This window comes from Salvelinus fontinalis, chromosome 36 (assembly GCF_029448725.1).
Source record: "Salvelinus fontinalis isolate EN_2023a chromosome 36, ASM2944872v1, whole genome shotgun sequence".
Classification (NCBI taxonomy): domain Eukaryota; kingdom Metazoa; phylum Chordata; class Actinopteri; order Salmoniformes; family Salmonidae; genus Salvelinus; species Salvelinus fontinalis.
Window position 1 is genome coordinate 6,230,584 of NC_074700.1, and position 19,070 is coordinate 6,249,653.

At 44.6% G+C, this 19,070-nt stretch overlaps 1 protein-coding gene across 3 annotated transcripts in view; it reads right to left on the reverse strand.

Moving 5' to 3' along the window:
- The window catches only part of LOC129835087 (echinoderm microtubule-associated protein-like 3), a 30,741-nt gene that overhangs the window by 3,354 nt on the left and 8,317 nt on the right, over positions 1 to 19,070 (reverse strand). The window contains exons 2-16 of one of the 3 annotated variants that reach the window (XM_055900464.1): positions 11,509 to 11,685; positions 11,186 to 11,300; positions 10,447 to 10,950; positions 8,657 to 8,773; positions 8,336 to 8,364; positions 6,203 to 6,232; positions 5,779 to 5,899; positions 5,271 to 5,420; positions 5,015 to 5,084; positions 4,811 to 4,921; positions 2,285 to 2,380; positions 1,111 to 1,245; positions 629 to 767; positions 451 to 537; positions 119 to 270 (exon numbers count right to left, since the gene is read on the reverse strand). In XM_055900464.1, coding sequence (XP_055756439.1) covers positions 119 to 270; positions 451 to 537; positions 629 to 767; positions 1,111 to 1,245; positions 2,285 to 2,380; positions 4,811 to 4,921; positions 5,015 to 5,084; positions 5,271 to 5,420; positions 5,779 to 5,899; positions 6,203 to 6,232; positions 8,336 to 8,364; positions 8,657 to 8,773; positions 10,447 to 10,950; positions 11,186 to 11,300; positions 11,509 to 11,685 — 2,033 coding nt within the window. The remainder of the gene's footprint in view (positions 1 to 118; positions 271 to 450; positions 538 to 628; positions 768 to 1,110; positions 1,246 to 2,284; positions 2,381 to 4,810; positions 4,922 to 5,014; positions 5,085 to 5,270; positions 5,421 to 5,778; positions 5,900 to 6,202; positions 6,233 to 8,335; positions 8,365 to 8,656; positions 8,774 to 10,446; positions 10,951 to 11,185; positions 11,301 to 11,508; positions 11,686 to 19,070) is intronic. The other 2 variants (XM_055900462.1, XM_055900463.1) reach the window with 2 other exon arrangements.

Here is a 19,070-nt window from a genome sequence, read left to right on the forward strand (position 1 = left end):
TAAAACGTAGATATTATTCAGGAAATAATACATAAATAGCCACAAAAAAAAGGTTTTTAACACGCTCAGTTTGGTTATTAAGAGTGACAATGCACACACACAAACACGCGTCTTTCACCTCACACTCTCTCTCGGGTGCCAGGTCAGCGCTCCAGCGGATGATCTTACGGTCTTTACCCCCGCCGCTGAGGAGAGCGCCCCCCTGCAGCATACACAGAGTAAACACACTGCCGTCGTGGGCCCGCGTCTGCCGCATGATCTGGAACGTCTCTGCAAAAGGAGGAAGAGAGAAGATGACTTTGTCTATTGTCACAGGCCCTGCGATAGACGAGCGTCCTGTCCAGGAGGTGTAACTTGTACATCATGCTGCCTCACGCCACAGAAACAGGAGATCGGCTCCTGCTCCTATGAGCCGTTCCCGGCTCACGCAAGCCAAGTCTACTTACTTACTATTGTCACAGGTCTCACACATTTGGAGAGCAAGGGGAAAAAGAGTCACAGCTATGGAGTCTGGTAGCATAGTTGGTTGAGGAGGTACTAAATCAAATGAAACGATATTTTGTCCATATGTTTGTATTACATTTATTTCATATGGAGAACCTAGTCCTAATTTGGAACAGACAGTTACCTTTGGCCCCTTTCCCCAGTGTCTTGACGTCGCCGGGTGATTTGCCCCAGGTCAGGATGTTCCCCTCGGAGTCCCCGGTCAGCACGTCTCCCGTCAGGCTGAACACAAAGCACTGGATGAACTTGGGCTTCTTGTATTTCTAACAGAGAGAGGAAACATCACAAACAAGTTTGAATGGCTATATTTGAGTGGGATCTTTTGTATTTCTGACAGTAAGATAAAGATGATAAACATGTACGCAACAAAGGAGTTGGAATGACTTTATGTAGTGGAGGTGGTTCACTGATACACAGCAATGCCTGAGACCTGCAGACGAGTCTAGGCTTTAGCTCAGTGGGCTATAATAGTCTTTCTTGAGGCATCCAAATAAGCCGGGTTTGATATACCCAGTCAGTCATGTTTACAGGGTGCTGTTGACCATTTTGACAACGTGAAAAAGGCTGTCAAAGTACTTGTAGGGGCTTATAATGGATTTCACTCACCCCGAAGATGCCCTGCTTCTTGGTGAGTGAGCCGGCACTTAGCGTCCAGAAGTAGACGTGAGACTTGCCACAGGTGATGATGTTGGTGCTGTCGTTGGGGTTAAACTCGACTGTAAACACTGCCTCGTTGGTGCTCTGGATGGACACACGCCAGGGGAAGAGTTCAAGTCGTGAAATAATTGATTCAAATGCTAAATATCAATTGAAACTGTGAATCCCAGTATCTCATGTCCTCATAGAAATGCAGTTAGTTCAAATGTTGTATAAGAGGGTATAATGCATAACACTTCTGCACCAAAGTCTCAAATGGGCAGCAGCTGCACTATATGAAAAAAAGCATTGAACTACTCCATTACAGTCCAGTGGGGGATGGGCATATATGGGCATGTGTTACATACTGTACATTGAACCAACTGCTATATTTATGTGGGCTGCTAACCCCCCCCCCCCCCCATGTGACCACTCCCAATTTTTGCTGGAGATCCAAAAACTGGACTATTGAATCTATGGCACTCTCATGACAAATTATGCTTATGCAAAATCTATTTGGCGAATCATACATGTGTGCTACAAGAAACTGAGGACCAAAGACAGGAAATGAGCTCATATAAACACCCACCTAATATCCAAACCACCCACCAACACACACACACAGTCACACACGCACGCACGCACGCACACACACACACACAAATTCACTGTCTAAAATATTTACACAGTTGCCGTGGCAACGTTGCTGAACTTACTCTAAGGGAAGTTGAGAAATTTGGGACAGAAGTCTGCGACAGAACGAGGTGACGTGGACGCCATATTTTTTTCTTAATCTATGCAAACAGTCCTCTTTTTTTCAGGCATCTACAGATTCTCACTCCAAGGAATGCTGGCTTTAACAAAGCCTACGCATGCAAATGACAGGCTTGGCTCCCAGCAAAGATACACTAGAGGCTTATTTCATGTACATGGGTAGGTTTGTTATAGCACAAGGAAGCAGATGTATACTGTAAATGGTATTGATTATTACCATTTTACTGTAATAAACCTACTGTGCAATATGAATAGGACTCTCTATGTGTATGCGTGTGTTCGTGTGTGCATGCATGTAGGTGTGTCCGTGCCTGTGTGCTTGCATGAATGCCAAGTGTGCATGCGTGTGTGTCTTGGTGCATTGCTTTACCTTAACCTCTGCGTGCTTGGTTCCTTTGGCGCAGTCCCACACAGACAGCATGTGTTCATTGGAGTCATCAATCACACAGAGGAAGGCTCCAGAGTCCTGCAAGCGGAGGAGACGTGAGTACGAGCGAGAGAAGGAACCAGTGAGAGGCCATATGGCAGATGGAGAGGTAATGCAGAGTCACAAGGACAGGGAAACGGAGATCAATAGCTAATGTGAAACCGTCTGAAGGGGTCGTGGGTTCATTCCGCTGAGGCTACCCATAACAAAATATATATACACATGACGGTAAGTCGCTTTGGATAAAAGCATCTGCTAAAACGGCATATATATATATATATATATATACACACTGCTCAAAAAAATAAAGGGAACACTAAAATAACACATCCTAGATCTGAATGAATGAAATATTCTTATTAAATACTTTTTTCTTTACATAGTTGAATGTGCTGACAACAAAATCACACAAAAATGATCAATGGAAATCAAATTTATCAACCCATGGAGGTCTGGATTTGGAGTCACACTCAAAATTAAAGTGGAAACCACACTACAGGCTGATCCAACTTTGATGTAATGTCCTTAAAACAAGTCAAAATGAGGCTCAGTAGTGTGTGTGGCCTCCATGTGCCTGTATGACCTCCCTACAACGCCTGGGCATGCTCCTGATGAGGTGGCGGATGGTCTCCTGAGGGATCTCCTCCCAGACCTGGACTAAAGCATCCACCAACTCCTGGACAGTCTGTGGTGCAACGTGGCGTTGGTGGATGGAGCGAGACATGATGTCCCAGATGTGCTCAATTGGATTCAGGTCTGGGGAACGGGCGGGCCAGTCCATAGCATCAATGCCTTCCTCTTGCAGAAACTGCTGACACACTCCAGCCACATAAGGTCTAGCATTGTCTTGCATTAGGAGAAACCCAGGGCCAACCGCACTAGCATATGGTCTCACAAGGGGTCTGAGGATCTCATCTCGGTATCTAATGGCAGTTAGGCTACCTCTGGCGAGCACATGGAGGGCTGTGCGGCCCCCCAAAGAAATGCCACCCCACACGATGACTGACCCACCGCCAAACCGGTCATGCTGGAGGATGTTGCAGGCAGCAGAACGTTCTCCACGGCGTCTCCAGACTCTGTCACGTCTGTCACGTGCTCAGTGTGAACCTGCTTTCATCTGAAGAGCACAGGGCGCCAGTGGCAAATTTGCCAATCTTGGTGTTCTCTGGCAAATGCCAAACGTCCTGCACGGTGTTGGGCTGTAAGCACAACCCCCACCTGTGGACGTCGGGCCCTCATACCACCCTCATGGAGTCTGTTTCTGACCGTTTGAGCAGACACATGCACATTTGTGGCCTGCTGGAGGTCATTTTGCAGGGCTCTGGCAGTGCTCCTCCTGCTCCTCCTTGCACAAAGGCGGAGGTAGCGGTCCTGCTGCTGGGTTGTTGCCCTCCTACGGCCTCCTCCACGTCTCCTGATGTACTTGCCTGTCTCCTGGTAGCGCCTCCATGCTCTGGACACTACGCTGACAGACACAGCAAACCGTCTTGCCACAGTTCGCATTGATGTGCCACCCTGGATGAGCTGCACTACCTGAGCCACTTGTGTGGGTTGTAGACTCCGTCTCATGCTACCACTAGAGTGAAAGCACCGCCAGCATTCAAAAGTGACCAAAACATCAGCCAGGAAGCATAGGAACTGAGAAGTGATCTGCAGAACCACTCCTTTATTGGGGGTGTCTTGCTAATTGCCTATAATTTCCACCTGTTGTCTATTCCATTTGCACAACAGCATGTGAAATTTATTGTCAATCAGTGTTGCTTCCTAAGTGGACAGTTTGATTTCACAGAAGTGTGATTGACTTGGAGTTACATTGGTGTTGTTTAAGTGTTCCCTTTATTTTTTTGAGCAGTGTATATATATATATATAAACTCAGCAAAAAAACCCGTTGTTGCCATGTCCCGTTGTTGTTGTACCTGTCCCGCAGGTGTGATGTTCGGATGTACCGATCCTGTGCAGGTGTTGTTACACGTGGTCTGCCACTGCGAGGACGATCAGCTGTCCGTCCTGTCTCCCTGTAGCACTGTCTTAGGCGTATCACAGTACGGACATTGCAATTTATTTCCCTGGCCACATCTGCAGTCCTCATGCCTCTTTGCAGTATGCCTAAGGCACGTTCATGCAGATGAGCAGGGACCCTGGGCATCTTTCTTTTGGTGTTTTTCAGAGTCAGTAGAAAGGCCTCTTTAGTGTCCTAAGTTTTCATAACTGTGACCTTAATTGCCTACCGTCTGTAAGCGGTTAGTGTTTAAACGATCGTTCCACAGGTGCATGTTCATTAATTGTTTATGGTTCATTGAACAAGCACGAGTTTATCCATCTCTCTCAATGTAAGCCTGTATTGGTTGTTTGTGAGAGTTGTATGGAGATTTGGTGTCGGGTGTTTTTCAAAAGCCTTATCGAGTTGACAAAGGACAAGGTACTTAAAAATATAGACCGTTCATTTTGTAGTAAGGATGAACACTTACTGCAAAGGAGAAGGCTACAGATCCTACACCTCGCTCAAACGTGCCCAGTCCTATCTGTTGTAGGGTGATCAATGTGGAGGAATCCCATATGTGGACATAAGGCTGCAGAGGCTGAGAGACACAATTAGACGTATAGGACTTGATAAGTGTGACCATTTACAGTACATAGATTTGGTAAACATTTTCATTCATAAATTGCCTCACCTTGCCATCCTTATCCACCCCAGCCGTCTGCCCCGACGCCACCCGCACCCTGTCTGGATGGATGGTTAGACTGAAGGACAGACAAATTGTGATTTTATAAAGCATCACATTCTTTCAACTTGACAATCAATTCCTCACATTTTGCTTGCTCAACAACAATTTGTGTTGATTTTGTACAGTTTGTTGTATTTTATACACATGACAAATAAACTTGAATTATGACATGAGGTGTCATGGTTCAACGTGAGCCACTCACCAGCGGACACAGTCTGTGTGTTTGCTGTAGTGGCGTTGAGTGCGGTTGTTGATGTGGTACAGCACCACCACACAGGCGATGAAGTATACTGCCTCCCCCGACGCCAGCAGGTACAGGTTGGCTCGGCAGTCACGCCCCCGGTAACCGTAACTACGCGGCTCCAGTCAAGGTGACATCACTGAAACGTCTCATTGGTTCATCAGTCTAAATCATTAATTCAGCCTAAAGCAATTTCACCCACAGCTACACCCATAATAACAGGTGATTTATGGATGACACAACTTCCACTGAAACGGAGGGCTTGGCTCAAGGACATTAGGGAATTTACATACATTTCTCTAACTGACTCATGGGCAAAATGGACTTAATGGCGTTCATCTAATAAACTTTGCACTATAGGATATCAAATATTCTAATCAACCATGACTGGGATTTAAAAACACACAGTATGTTTGCTAGATCAAAGCCCCATTGGTCGTGACTTGTGGGAGGGACTTAGGAAGGATACACCCAATCGAGTTCCAGTTTCTCTACAGGTGGCTCCATCCTCAGATCATCGTAGTTCTGGATGTTGGAGGGGACGTACATGGTGATTGGTCGACCGCGGATGAACATCTTGATTGATTGACCTGTCAGCCAATGACAGATGAAGAAAAATGTATGACAAGACTGGACCATGGATACATATTTGTACATCTCCAATTGCTACCATGATTCAATATGAACTTTCGCTAACCTATCCTCAACCAAAGCCCTGGTGATGCTACAATATCCTCCACCACAAATCACATTTAGATCCTAATTTATTCAATAATGTTAAGTCAACAGTGCAGTGCCAGTAACCTGTATGAATCCCAAGCCCAAGTCTCAGACCTACATGTAGTTGAACGACATAACAGTTAACACATAACATCCCCCATGATGTCTCGTACCTTGGGTTCCTCGTCTCGATCCGGCTGATGCTACGAGAGGAGAGGAAGAGACAGAGACTAATAAACACAGGGATCCGAGCAGAACTAAATCACAGCAGATTGCAGCAGAGCAGGCCCTGCTCTGACATTACAGATCCACTGGGACCAGTTTCAGAGGCGCTCGAATGTGATCTATGAGCAAACCAGTGGGGTGGATTTCCAACATCAGGCCTCCTAAACCAGTGGTTCCCAAACTATGGGGCGCGCAATTGTTGGTCAAAAATAAATAAATAAACATCACAGCCTGACAAATGTTCGAAGGAGAACATAACATATTATTTTAGGGTGGTGAAAGAAGAGGGATTGTCTGAGTCGTGTCCGAGCTTAAAGCATCCTGTGTATACATTATATCGCAATAACCAGGTGAATCTCCTCTTGAAACGGACTGCAATCTAGGACCAATAACGCCTCACACTCTTCAATTTAAAAAGGCTGGGGAGTGGAGAGTTAAAAAAATATATGTTTTACACGTGTTGTGGAAGGTTCTGGTTCTGGATGTTTCTGGTGGGAAAAGGGGCTTGACCCATCTGCATGTCTCACTATGAAAAGGTTGTTAGCTGTTAAAACTAAAAAGGCAGGGCCCACGCCACAGGTTGAAGGAGCATGGGAAGGGAAGTCGGTACAGTTGAACTACTGCAAGTTATTATCTAGCTCTTATATTAGTCATTAGTGACACTACATGGAATTTTCCCATAGGCCTAATTCATACTGCTCCTGGACCCCGTCGAATCAAATCAATGACAGATTTGGATTGGATTAAAATGTAGGGGTATTTCCACACTATTGCCATTCACATTTCCAAGTATGGACATTCAGTTAGGATACAGTGAGTTCAATTTAAAAAGACCTGGTTACACTTTTTACAACCCTCTCGTGATGCAGAAGAGACAGTTGCAGAAATGACCTAACTCGTGTTGAATTCAGGCAGACCTGTCCCGGGCCAGCTCAGAGAGACAGTGAAAAAAAAAACGTGAAAACGTCTAGTCCTGGCAAGCTCACAGAAAGATAAATATTTTTTGTTGTTGTTGAAAACCGTTCTTCTCGGGTAAAACAGTCATCCATCATCCCGTCGGGAGTCTCGGAGTGGTGCGGCAGCACGGTTAACCACAATGGATGGCTTTCCAGGGAGAGTCCAACGGGAGCGTCCCAACCCAGAACAGAGTGGTGGAGCACTAAAACAGACTCTCTTGTGTTTAACATCAGGAATGGCTGCCGCGCTGCCTCATAAATACGCCAGTGTAAAAAAAAGTGTCTCTGTCATCACAGTACGATGAGGGATATTTCTGACCAGGCTTATTTTAGTTTGTGGCAGAGGGATGGACTGTGATGGACTCCGAGCGACCTTTGAGCCTAGAAACGACTAGAGGATGGATGCAACGTCTAGTGGCCAGTCACTTTCACGACTGTCATTATTATAATGTGTAGAGTATTATTAGCAGTAATATTGTTGTTGTTTTAGTTGCAGTATGCTCCTAGTACACACAGACGTAAGCTCTTTTGAGGCTCACTCCATGCACCCTTTGTCTAATAGAAACCCCTTGTCTTGTGGCTCACTGATCAAATTTACAGACTATTATGCTAATCGGATGGGCGCATCAAACTGATTTTCCGCCAATTGAATCCCCATTAGGTCCAACTGGTAAAAACACAGAAACAATCAGAGGGAATATGTCCTCTTAACTCGCTCTGGTTAAGGAATGAGTCACCATTATAAAGATAAACCATACTTCAAGCCAACGCTCATAAAAGCTACTATCTTTGACATTGTACCATCTTTGACATTTAGTATGCAGTTTAGTGTCCCCAACTAAAGAATGGGAATGAGAAGTTAACACACCAAAAATGAGATCGCCTTTCAGCCTATAACTATGTTTATGCATTTACAGTCCCCCTAAATGGAGGCTATGGACACATTTAATAATAGGTAGAGTAATACACAGGTTAGCTGGAGCTGTTATGTACGTATGGGCTATTCATCCAGTCTAGATCTGGCCTGCAGTCAGTCTGTGAGTCATTTAAGCCAATATAGAGACTATGGTTGGATAATACTTTGTAGGGAGTCTGGAGAGACTAATGCTGTTGGATATACATTACCTGCACTGGCGATGAGCTCTTTGGTCCGGCTGTGAGAAAAAAAGAAAAAAAAACATAACTGTTAAGATATTATATCCAAGAGACTCTTTCAGACACTTGGACCAACCGTTATATTATACAGTCTTTGGGCCCAGCTTACGCAATTGGGATATCCTAAGACTTTTCAAAAGGAAAGGAATTTTATTATACTAGAATAAAGGGCACTTGTTTTCCAATGAGTGACTATTTAGTGAAATGTGTTTCTGCGGCCGTAGGGAAATGAGATGTGACGATGAGTTTGAAAGCTGGTCTTGCTGATGGATCAGATGGGCCTTCTCTCACCTCTCCAGACTGGGGGATCGGGTGAGGAGGTTGGCCGAAGAAGCTGCTTTTTTGTCCAACCGCTTCTTGGTCTTCTCCTGGGGGTCCTTTGACAGTTTCTCACTGTTCCTGCGAACTCTGGACAATGAGGATAGGGAGTCTGTATAAGAGGATTTATGTGCAGGGTTTGAGACAGATAACCACACTTGGGAACACAAACACATACTTGCGCAGAGGCATGCACACACACACACAAACACGCTTGCACACACACACACACACACAAACACTGTTGCACGCACACGCTCAGATGAACTATGAATGTGTCTGTGTTTCAACGTTTATTCTATGACGGGCCAGGGATTTCCTGTAAGCCACACAACCATTTTCCTGATGATGTGCTCAATAAATCAGAGGAAATTGCCCTCGTCATGTGACCAGGGATGTTTGAGGTATGTAACAGGAAGTAGAACTAGGAAGTGAAACCCAGCTGACTCCCTTCCCCTGAAGCTCCTATTGATTATACACATACTAGGTACATTATGTAGACAGTATTTGTATCCAAGTATGTAATGTAACTGAATAGCCTAGTTGATATTACGGTTTGGATCTGGATAAAAGTACTTCATAACTTAGACTTCCCATCCATAGCACCGCTGGTTCTAATGGTGTGGCATGATAGAGCTAACTGAAACATATGCTATCAATCAGCAATAGGCCTCTTCCAAGTCATAACTAGCAAACAAAACATCAACACACACACACACAGAACACAAAAACAAATCAGAGGAATAATGTAGCAATTATTTTGTGATTATGGAGCAGCATGCAGCAAAAAAAAAATATACATATATACCAATGAAAAGCCCCATTGAAATGTCCGCATGCAGGAAATCATGCTGAATCAATCCATGCTTGAAGGAGGAGAACTTCGTTAAAGGGTGAGGCTCAGGTTTGATCATCAGGTTAGTGTGGATTCATGAACACAACCCCAGTGTTATTGTTACACCGTGTGAACTACTTAACTTGTGTTTAACTGCAAACCCCAGTTGTTCTGAACGTAGCCCTTAACTTGATTAAATGTCTTATCTGTAGGGCATGGAGTTTAACTATGGTCCAGAGTTTTTCCTGATCAGATCACATTAACGGGAAAAATATATATATATATTTTTTTAAACTCTGGCCCCTACTCATCTGACACGCATAACTAGGCTACCACTTCTTTGGGCTGAGATCAAGTTTTGTTCTAGACATAACTAGACTGTTTTATTCATTGTCATGGATATGCGGTGAAACGGCTGCTGCTTGGACAACGCGGCCATTTTGAAACGTTGTATTCTAGATCCCCACATCAAAGAGGTGTTGACATGGCCCCCAGCTTATCCCGGCTTTCACTACTATTGTATACTCAGGGTTGAGCCGCACGACCCTTAACACATTTTCCACTGCGCTTGATTCGGTGTGTGTGTGTGTGTGTGTGTGTGTGTTTGTTGTCTCTCAAGGACGTGTCACTCAGCATACGATGAGCGCTGTCATTATGAGACACAGGGCCTTATGTTCCCAATCACCCTTATTTAGCCCCCGGCTCAAACACATGGACAAATAACACAGCAGCCGGATCCAGCGGGAGAGAGCACGTAATGTACGCTCCCCGGTCAACAGTCTACCGCAAACGCATTCATAGATTAGAGTTTTGACACTGGGGGGGGGTTGTAGAAACACAAGCATAGAGAATAGGAGATGTATCCCCAAAAGCCATGCAATCGGGCAGGAATGGAGAAGAGGAGAAGGAGGAGGAGACGATAACGCACAAGGGTTTATTCTGGCCCTCCAGGATAGTGGAGAGAGGTCCGCTCCGGGGGCTGGGGGGCAGGTCCTTAGGGGTGGCTGGGGACCCCGGGATTGGGGTCTGGCGGCCTGAACTCAGGCTCTCCGTGGAGCCATTGGGGTCCTGGAGGTCCTCTCTCTGGAGGCTCCTCATGGTGGTGGGGTGGATGGGCTCCTCTACAGAAGACGCCCTGCTCAGGTCCTTTTCCTTCTCCACTTCCTCATCCTCTTCAAGCCCCTGGATGCGGTGGAGCGTGGCCCGGGACCCCTCGGTCGGAGAGATACCCTTGGGGAGGGCATCTTCCAGGGAGAGGCTCTGGATGTCACTGGTGAGAGCCAGGGGGACCCTGTCTAGCCCCTGGTCCTGCCCCAGCGGGGTGAGCTCTGTCTGGGTAGCCCGATCATATGTAGGGGGCTTACACATAGGGACTAGGGATCCATTGTCCCCATAGTGACCATTCTCACCTTCAATGTTGTTTCCCACTTGGCTAGAGACACACACAGTGTAGAGTTGAGATCAACAAGGATAAAACATCATACAATATCAAACTGAATCCAATAAGACTTTACTATAGAAGTTTGAAAGCTAGAAATCCACATTCCGGCCACTAAGTCCAATGTCTTGACTGAAAAAACGATGCCCTATTTACACACGTTGATAATCTAAGAGCCATATCTTTATATAGGTCTCTCCTACACACTCCCTCTGTGCTGTTACAGTACCTGGTGGCAGGGTGGCGGGTGCCATCCAGGGCTGAGCTGGAAGACAGTTTACGGGAGCTGGAGAAACCATCAGAGCAGAAGACTTGGTTCAGGACACGGGCCGCTGCAGGGTTCACTGAGGTCATATACAGTAAGACACAATCACACACATTGAGGATGGACATGACATTGAAGCACAAGACAATGGTCATAGGGATGGGATAATATTCTATTTGATTAGATTCTATTCTATTGGCTTCTGGTACTGTAGACAGGCTTACATTAGTCAAACCAAGTCGTTTAAGACCGCAATCTGATCTAAGGTGTGATGGTTGGCCACCCACCTGCGATGAGCTGCTGTTTGAGCAGGGGGATCAGCTGGTCGTGGAGGCGGAGCCTGCGCAGCGCGTCGGCCAGTGATGACTTGAGCAGAGTGATCTCGTTCTCCTGCAACTGAAGGCGCCCCTCTATCGTGGACACCCGGTCTGGGTAGTCAGCGCTGCTGCCTGCCGACACATCATCTGTGCAGATGGACCAAGACAACCAATCAGGAGATGGTATGGAACTAGACAGTCTGGAACTAGATGAACCATTAGTAAATGCTAAGGACGCACAAGGACATCCAATGAGGAGCCTATATCCAACTCCATGATGTCATGCCATTGTAACTAACTATAAACCAAGCAGTAGCAATGCATTCGTGGAATACCGTGAAAGAACTGTAGAGAAGGGAGAACTTCCAAAGATGAGCACACTTAGACATGACCGCAGTGAGTGTTGTAAATACTGCTAACAGCCCACAAATCTTCCTCAAAAGAGACAGGACATACATTGTGCATGAAGATGGGCCTGTGAAGCCAACATTAATGTGCTCATCCAGCACTGTTTATAACTTTAAAAGAACAAGATGAAAGTGTCGATGAGCTTGGAGAGAAACGGTCTATTTACTTCAATATCACGAGGCTTTGATGCTGCTTACTGACTGAATTAAGTCCCATTTTTATCAAAAATAAAGAAGGCAGGAGACTATTGCCAGTATTAGGAGAAAAGGAGCTAAGGGCATGTGTTTCTGCTTCTCTCAACCGTTTGCAATTTCCAGGGGCAGCCTCGCAAAAAGGAGTGGAATGTTCTAATTGTTTATCCTCAGTTTGTGTTTAGGGAACAAGGTTTAGCTCAAATGGTTGTTAAGTGTCCGCAGACTTACTTTCTCTAAAGTAGTGCGCACGTCTCGGGCCTTTCCCATTATAATTCTGTATAGGTCCACGTTTCCTGGGAATTTCCTGAGACATGGCAGTAGGAAGACGTGTTAATCAATAGGTTGTGTTTAATGAATGGATTTGAATCTGTTCCGCTATTAACCAATCACCACAGATTTACACGTTCTCTGTGTGTACAACATGTTGGGATTAGATCGATTCTATCATCCTGCATGTTTACATTTCCAACTGATTTCCTCAGAGGTGAAAGGGAGACAGAAGGCATTCCAGGGTGTTGCAATCCACATGTCATGTGACTAATGATCAGACCCTGAGCCAACTGCAGCTTTTTTGTCCTTCTTTTTTTGCAGCCTACACAACTTCCTGCTTTGGTTGGCAACATTTGTTCTATTGTGTGTCAGTATGTGTGTGTGTGTGTGTTTGTTTTTACTATCCTTGCGGGGACCCGAAGTCCTCACAAGAATAGTAAAACAAGGACAATTTATGGGGACACTTTTCCAGTCCCCACAATTTCACTGGTTCCCACAAGGAAAAAAATGCTATTTTAGGTTTAGGGTTATAATTAGGGTTAGGGGTTAGGTTTAGGAGTTAGGGAAAATAGGATTTTGAATGGGAATCAATTGTAAAACAAACGTGTGTGTGTGTGTGTGTGTGTGTGTGTGTGTGTGTGTGTGTGTGTGTGTGTGTGTGTGTGTGTGTGTGTGTGTGTGTGTGTGTGTGTGGGTCTACAGTTCCCCGTTGGAAAATCCCTGCTTTTTCTATCACTTTATGAAGTACTTCCTCCTCCCTAAATTGGACATATGTTGCTATGGTTACCACACCGACCAATGACCATGCAGTCCAATAAAACTGTCACGTCTCTCTGGGTCAGGGGAAAGAGTAAGTCGTCTGATTGATTAAGAACCTGATCGTGGATAAATAGACCGATTCTCCGGGTCTACTTTTGTAAAACGTTCTGTGAAAATAAAGTTTGAATTGATTTAACAAGTACAGAGTCATCTATAGGTCACCCTACATGTCAATACGCATGGTCGTTTGAATTACATAGCCTGCGTATTCTGTATCATGCATATGGATCTGTAAGAACATTGATGATGCACTTAAAAACAGTGTTTCTGTGGGATGAAATGAAAACCGACCACGTGGGTGAATCACCATGAATCGTGTTCCAAACATGCCTTAACAGCTCTGCCATCTACTGGGTTGAAGAGGTGTATATACCTTGAGAATCTGGCACAGCGGGTTGTGATGCAATAACTGATACCAGGCCAAACTGGCATCCAGTGGGTGTGGCTTCCGTTCTCCAAAGTCCGTTCCAAGAGGACACACATGACTGTCAGCTAACGTCAACTATGAACACTGCCACATTCTTCCTCTCTTTCTCCACCTCCTACTCCTCCTCCTCCTCCTCCTCCTCCTCCTCCTCCTCCCCCAGGCCTTCCCATGCATCATATCCAAGTTGGGGAGCTTATCGTTTCCTTTATTGTATGAAAGTGACTCACAGATCGTTACTTTCCCTTCCTCCTTAACCCTTTACCGACTATTACTGCAGGTGAGATATAGCCTATGCTACTACTCAAGCCGCATGCTGACACAAGCACTGTAGCAGTCAAGCGATCATCTAACAGTCATTGTTGTTGATAATAAGTATTTGTAATGCAAGTGGGCTTATTCCCTTTGAGGGTTGAGGAGAGGAGTGGTTCTGACTGAGTGTTTACTAATGAGCACTTGGGTGAGGCGTTTCTTAAGAACTTCTAAAGCACTTGACTGTTTTTGCCTTGCTTAGCTCGTAAGGAAGGCAAAAACAACACTTTAAACGGTTGGGTAAGAATGCGGTGGCCAAGCAAACATGCAAATCATCCCAAGAGGAGAACCAGTTTGGCTTATCGGCTTGAAAGTATGAAAATATCTCTCGCCTTAAGGCCTTACAAGACTGTTTCGCTTTTCAGAGACAGAGGGATTCCAGTTATGCCTTCATTCGATACATCCCACACACTCAATCTCTGGACCAGAACACCATGGCTCCACTCCACACACAATGGGGTCTTTGAGGCTTGCTGGGAGGGAGTCTCTGTCTGCTGTCTGTGTTCAGACAGACTTGGCCAACCGTGTGCAGGGCCAGGCCTCTCACTGGACACACACACACACACCACAGAGACAGATCAACAACAGCAATGGAAGAATACAGTGACATTTCACCCAGTATAATATTAATTAAATGAGAGAATGACGCTAACGGATAACTTCCAGTTATATTAACATTACAGTAGAAGCTTTTTTGGATTCATTTAGGTCTATACTTTAGAACCATAGCTATATACTGTATATCTAAGGCTCTGGTTAAAAACGGCGTGTTAGACACTATGCCATCGATTTGATACATTACATACAGTACACATGTATTCTTGCCAGTTGAAATTCCACACTTTCAATGTAAAATCAAAGGCAAACTGTTTTTTTCCCCCAACTCCATGAACTTGGTCATGATGACATACACAGGGAAACATGACTTCACACACTTGTTTGAAGAGGTCTTAGAATTTAGCAGGAGAGCAAGACTACTGTACTCTAATTAAGGATAGGAAACACCTGACTCAAGTGGTTGAGGTAGGGCACAATGTCCTCTAAGGAATATTGATATTCACTAGCATTGTGAAGAGTAAATGCTCTGCAGCCTACAGATAATAGGGCCCTAAAGCAACGAGGAAGTCTAATCTCAGAGTCTACATTAAACAATGTGGTCGTGAGGCTCTATGGCTGAGTTTAGACAGGCAGCCTAATTCAGATTTTTATTTTTTTATTTTGCCAATTGATCTTTTGACCAATCAGATCCGTTCTGAAAAAGATCAGCTCTTTTCACATTAGATGTGATTGGTCAAAAGACCAATTAGTGGAAAAAAATAAAAAATTGGGCTTACGTGTCTAAACACAGTTTATGGGACTCAACTGTATTGTAACACAATACTTAGGATCTGCTCCAATCCGCTGGCTTTAAAACCAAAATCAAAAGCCAGCCTTCCAACTCTCTCTTTTGGCAAATCTCAGCTGACTTGATCAACTGTGCGTGAAGCATTAAGCAACAAAAAAACAACAACTTGTGGCCAAAAATGTAACCAAGTAATTAGAAACGTACGGGAAAGACAATGCAATGGACTGTGCACAGGAGCATTGAAACATGATCTATTCACTTGTCGATACAGATGCAATACTGCAATACTGAAGAGTGTTCGATCACTCGCTTTCTCCCAGACTCGTTCTCTCTCACACACACACAGGCTGTTATAGTCACAGGGCAGGAGGGTTTCGGGTCATTAAATATCGTGTGGATGAAGGGCGGGTGGGTGGCGGGTTGCCTAAAAAGAAAACAATAGCCTTCCTTAAGACATCCATAAACGTCTCATTCTTATGCAATTTATATCTGTAGGCTACATTGAGGTTTTTATTTCATTAGTGCGTAAACCTAAGCTTTGGGGCATAACTGTCAGGCGCCAAATAGCCGACACGTCAATCATTTTTGGGAACGGGCAGAAAAAGTTCATGTCGATCCACGGAGGCGAAAAGGTCAATGTCAGAGTTGAATTAAATAAGAGAAAAGCTGCGAAAGGAGAGTTGAAAATAAAGAAAAAGGAAGACCGGAAAATGTATGTTTGGGGACGATTTGGTTAAGTGGTAAAAGATGATGATATCAGTGCAGGCTATGTTAAGTGTGATGATTGTGAGGCGCCATACAAAATTGACAGTCACAAGACGGGGACTTCAAATAGGCCTATGACACGTCAAGGGAACTGTAGCCTACTGGGTTAAATGGAAACTGAGCCTATATATTAACTCCTGCAAAATTATGCATTTCTTGCAGTAAAATGATACACAAAATGTAGGCTAAACTTGGACTCTGGAACAGGAGTGGAGAAATATTATTTATTTATTTCAGCATCTTGAGAGAATGCGAATGTGCCTTTAAATACCGTCTGTATCAGTGGAGACTGTCGAGGGGAGGATGGCTCATAATAATGGCTGGAACGAAGCAAATGGAATGGCATCAAATCATGTGTTTGAAACCATTCCACTGATTCTGCTGCAGCCATAATCACGAGCCTGTCCTCCCCAAGTAAAGTGGCACCAACCCTCTGTTCGTATAGAGGTGCTATCTTTATTAGTATCATGAAAGCTGATAGTATTTCAACCACATCAAAAATGCATCCAAGCCAAACTGAAATGTTATCAGAAACATGTTGGGTCTGGGTCATTTTCAAATCGTTCTATTTACAACCTGTCAAATTGATGTCATATGGACATTTTGCACAGAAATGCTTTACATTTTTTTGTTTGTTGTTGAGTTAACCCATTGCATTTTCTCCCCGGTCCCTAAATCTCTTCACTCTGCAGAGATGACAGAAAACCTTACCGATGTCAACTAAATTGAAGCATCCATTCCATCAATTTATGACATTGAGTTTATTTAGTCTTCTAGGGTAACATATAATGACAGAAGAGAAGCTACATGTATCTAAATTATGTACAAGCTGACCAAAAAAAAATTGCCTACCAAAATGTCTGAAATTATCAGCAGAAACATCTAAATCAGGCAAAAGAAATCCGGCACCCCGTCAAAAACTCGTTCCGCTGTCTCTGACTGTGGCCTGCAGCGCATTTTCTTTATTAGTGGGTTAGGGTCGGGTGCGGGTCACAGATTTTCACTTTAGCCTATCACATACGGTGCATTCGGAAAGTATTCACAACCCTTCTCTTTCTCCACATTTTGTTACGTTACAGCCTTGTTCTAAAATGGATTGAACAAAGCAAATTCTTTAATCAATCTACACACAATACCACATAATGACAAAGCGAACAGGTTTTTAGACATTTTTGCAAATGTATGAAATAAAAAAAAAACAGGTATACCTTATTTACATATGTATTCAGACCCTTTACTATGAGACTCGACATTGAGCCCAGGTGCATCCTGTTTCCATTGATCATCCTTGAGATGTTTTCTACAACTGGATGACCTCCATCATTCTTAAATGAAAGAAGTTTGGAACCACACACTGGAGCTTCCTAGAGCTGGCCGCCCGGCCAAACTGAGCAATTGGGGGAAGAAGGGCCTTGGTCAGGGAGGTGGCCAAGAACCCGATGGTCACTCTGACAGGGTTCCTCTGTGGAGATGGGAGAACCTTCCAGAAGGACAACCATCTCTGCAGCACTCCACCAATCATATCTTTATGGTAGAGTGACGAGACGGAAGCCACTCCTCTGTAAAAAGCACATGACAGCCCACTTGGAGTTTGCCAAAAGGCAGCTAAAGACTCTCAGACCATGAATGCCAAGCGTCACGTCTGGACGAAACCTTGCACCATCCCTACGGTGAAGCATGGTGGTGGCAGCATCATGCAGTGGGGATGTTTTTCAGTGGCAGGGACTGGAAGACTAGTCAGGAGTGAGGGAAAGATGAACGGAGCAGTACAGAGAGATCCTTGATGAAATCCTGCTCAGGACCTCAGACTGGGGTGACAGTTCACCTTCCAAAAGGACAACGACCCTAAGCACACAGCCAAGACAACGCAGGAGTGGCTTTGTTGAGTGGCCCAGCCAGAGCCCGGACTTGAACCCGATCGAACATCTTTGGGGAGACCTGAAAATAGCTGTGCAGCGAAGCTCCCCATTGAACCTTACAGAGCTTGAGAGGATCTGCAGAGAAGAATGGGAGAAACTCCCCAAATACAGGTGTGCAAAGCTTGTAGCGTCATACCCAAGACGACTTGATACTGTAATCGCAGCTAAAGGTGCTTCAACAAAGTACTGAGTAAAGGGTCTGAATACTTATGTACATTTGATATTTCAGTTTATTTTTTAAAACGTTTGCAAAAATGTCTAAAAACCTGTTTTTGCTTTGTCATTATGGGGTATTGTCTGTAGATTGATGGGGTGGGAAAAACGACTTAATACATTTTAGAATAAGGCTGTCACGTAACAAAATGTGGAAAAAGTCAAGGGGTCTAACGCTTTCCGAATGCACTGTATAGTCGGGCGGTGGCGGATGGGTTATCAGCTATTGCGGGCGGATGAAAAAAATGTTATGCTGACCCGCGCACCATTAACACACACACACAGAGAGAATGATTATCACATCCTAACTTCAGGCCAAACACATGTACGAAAACAATCTCATGAGGCAACAACACTCCCACAACCCCAGTGTTTCTGTAGGAAATGGGGCTTAAACTTCATACACAAATGACTGACGTAAACTTTGCACAGGACAAACATTGTATGACAGTGTGTGTATAAGGTAGAGTGCGTCTTGATTAACCTCAGATTGTGTGGGCCTGCACCTCTGAATCATAGGGCTTTGCACATTATCGTTATTATATTTGAATGAACACAGATATTAACGATAGTGCACTATCATTATCTGTTGTGAAAGGAGCCATACTAGTAGTTCATGCCAATAATCACAGGTCTGATCTAAGCAAACATTGCTTCTATGAGTCATAGGGGGGGGGGGGGGGTATGAAAGATGTAGCCAAGAAGGTGGGCAGAATCTTTGAGCAATTGCATGAATGCCAATATACTGTATGTAAGGTTAGCCTTGCAATATTAGCCCTCTCCTGGTAGCCACACAGCTGCTGTTGCTAATGCTAACCATTCAAACTGCCACCACTAATGAAACCGATAATGAAGAGCTCCAT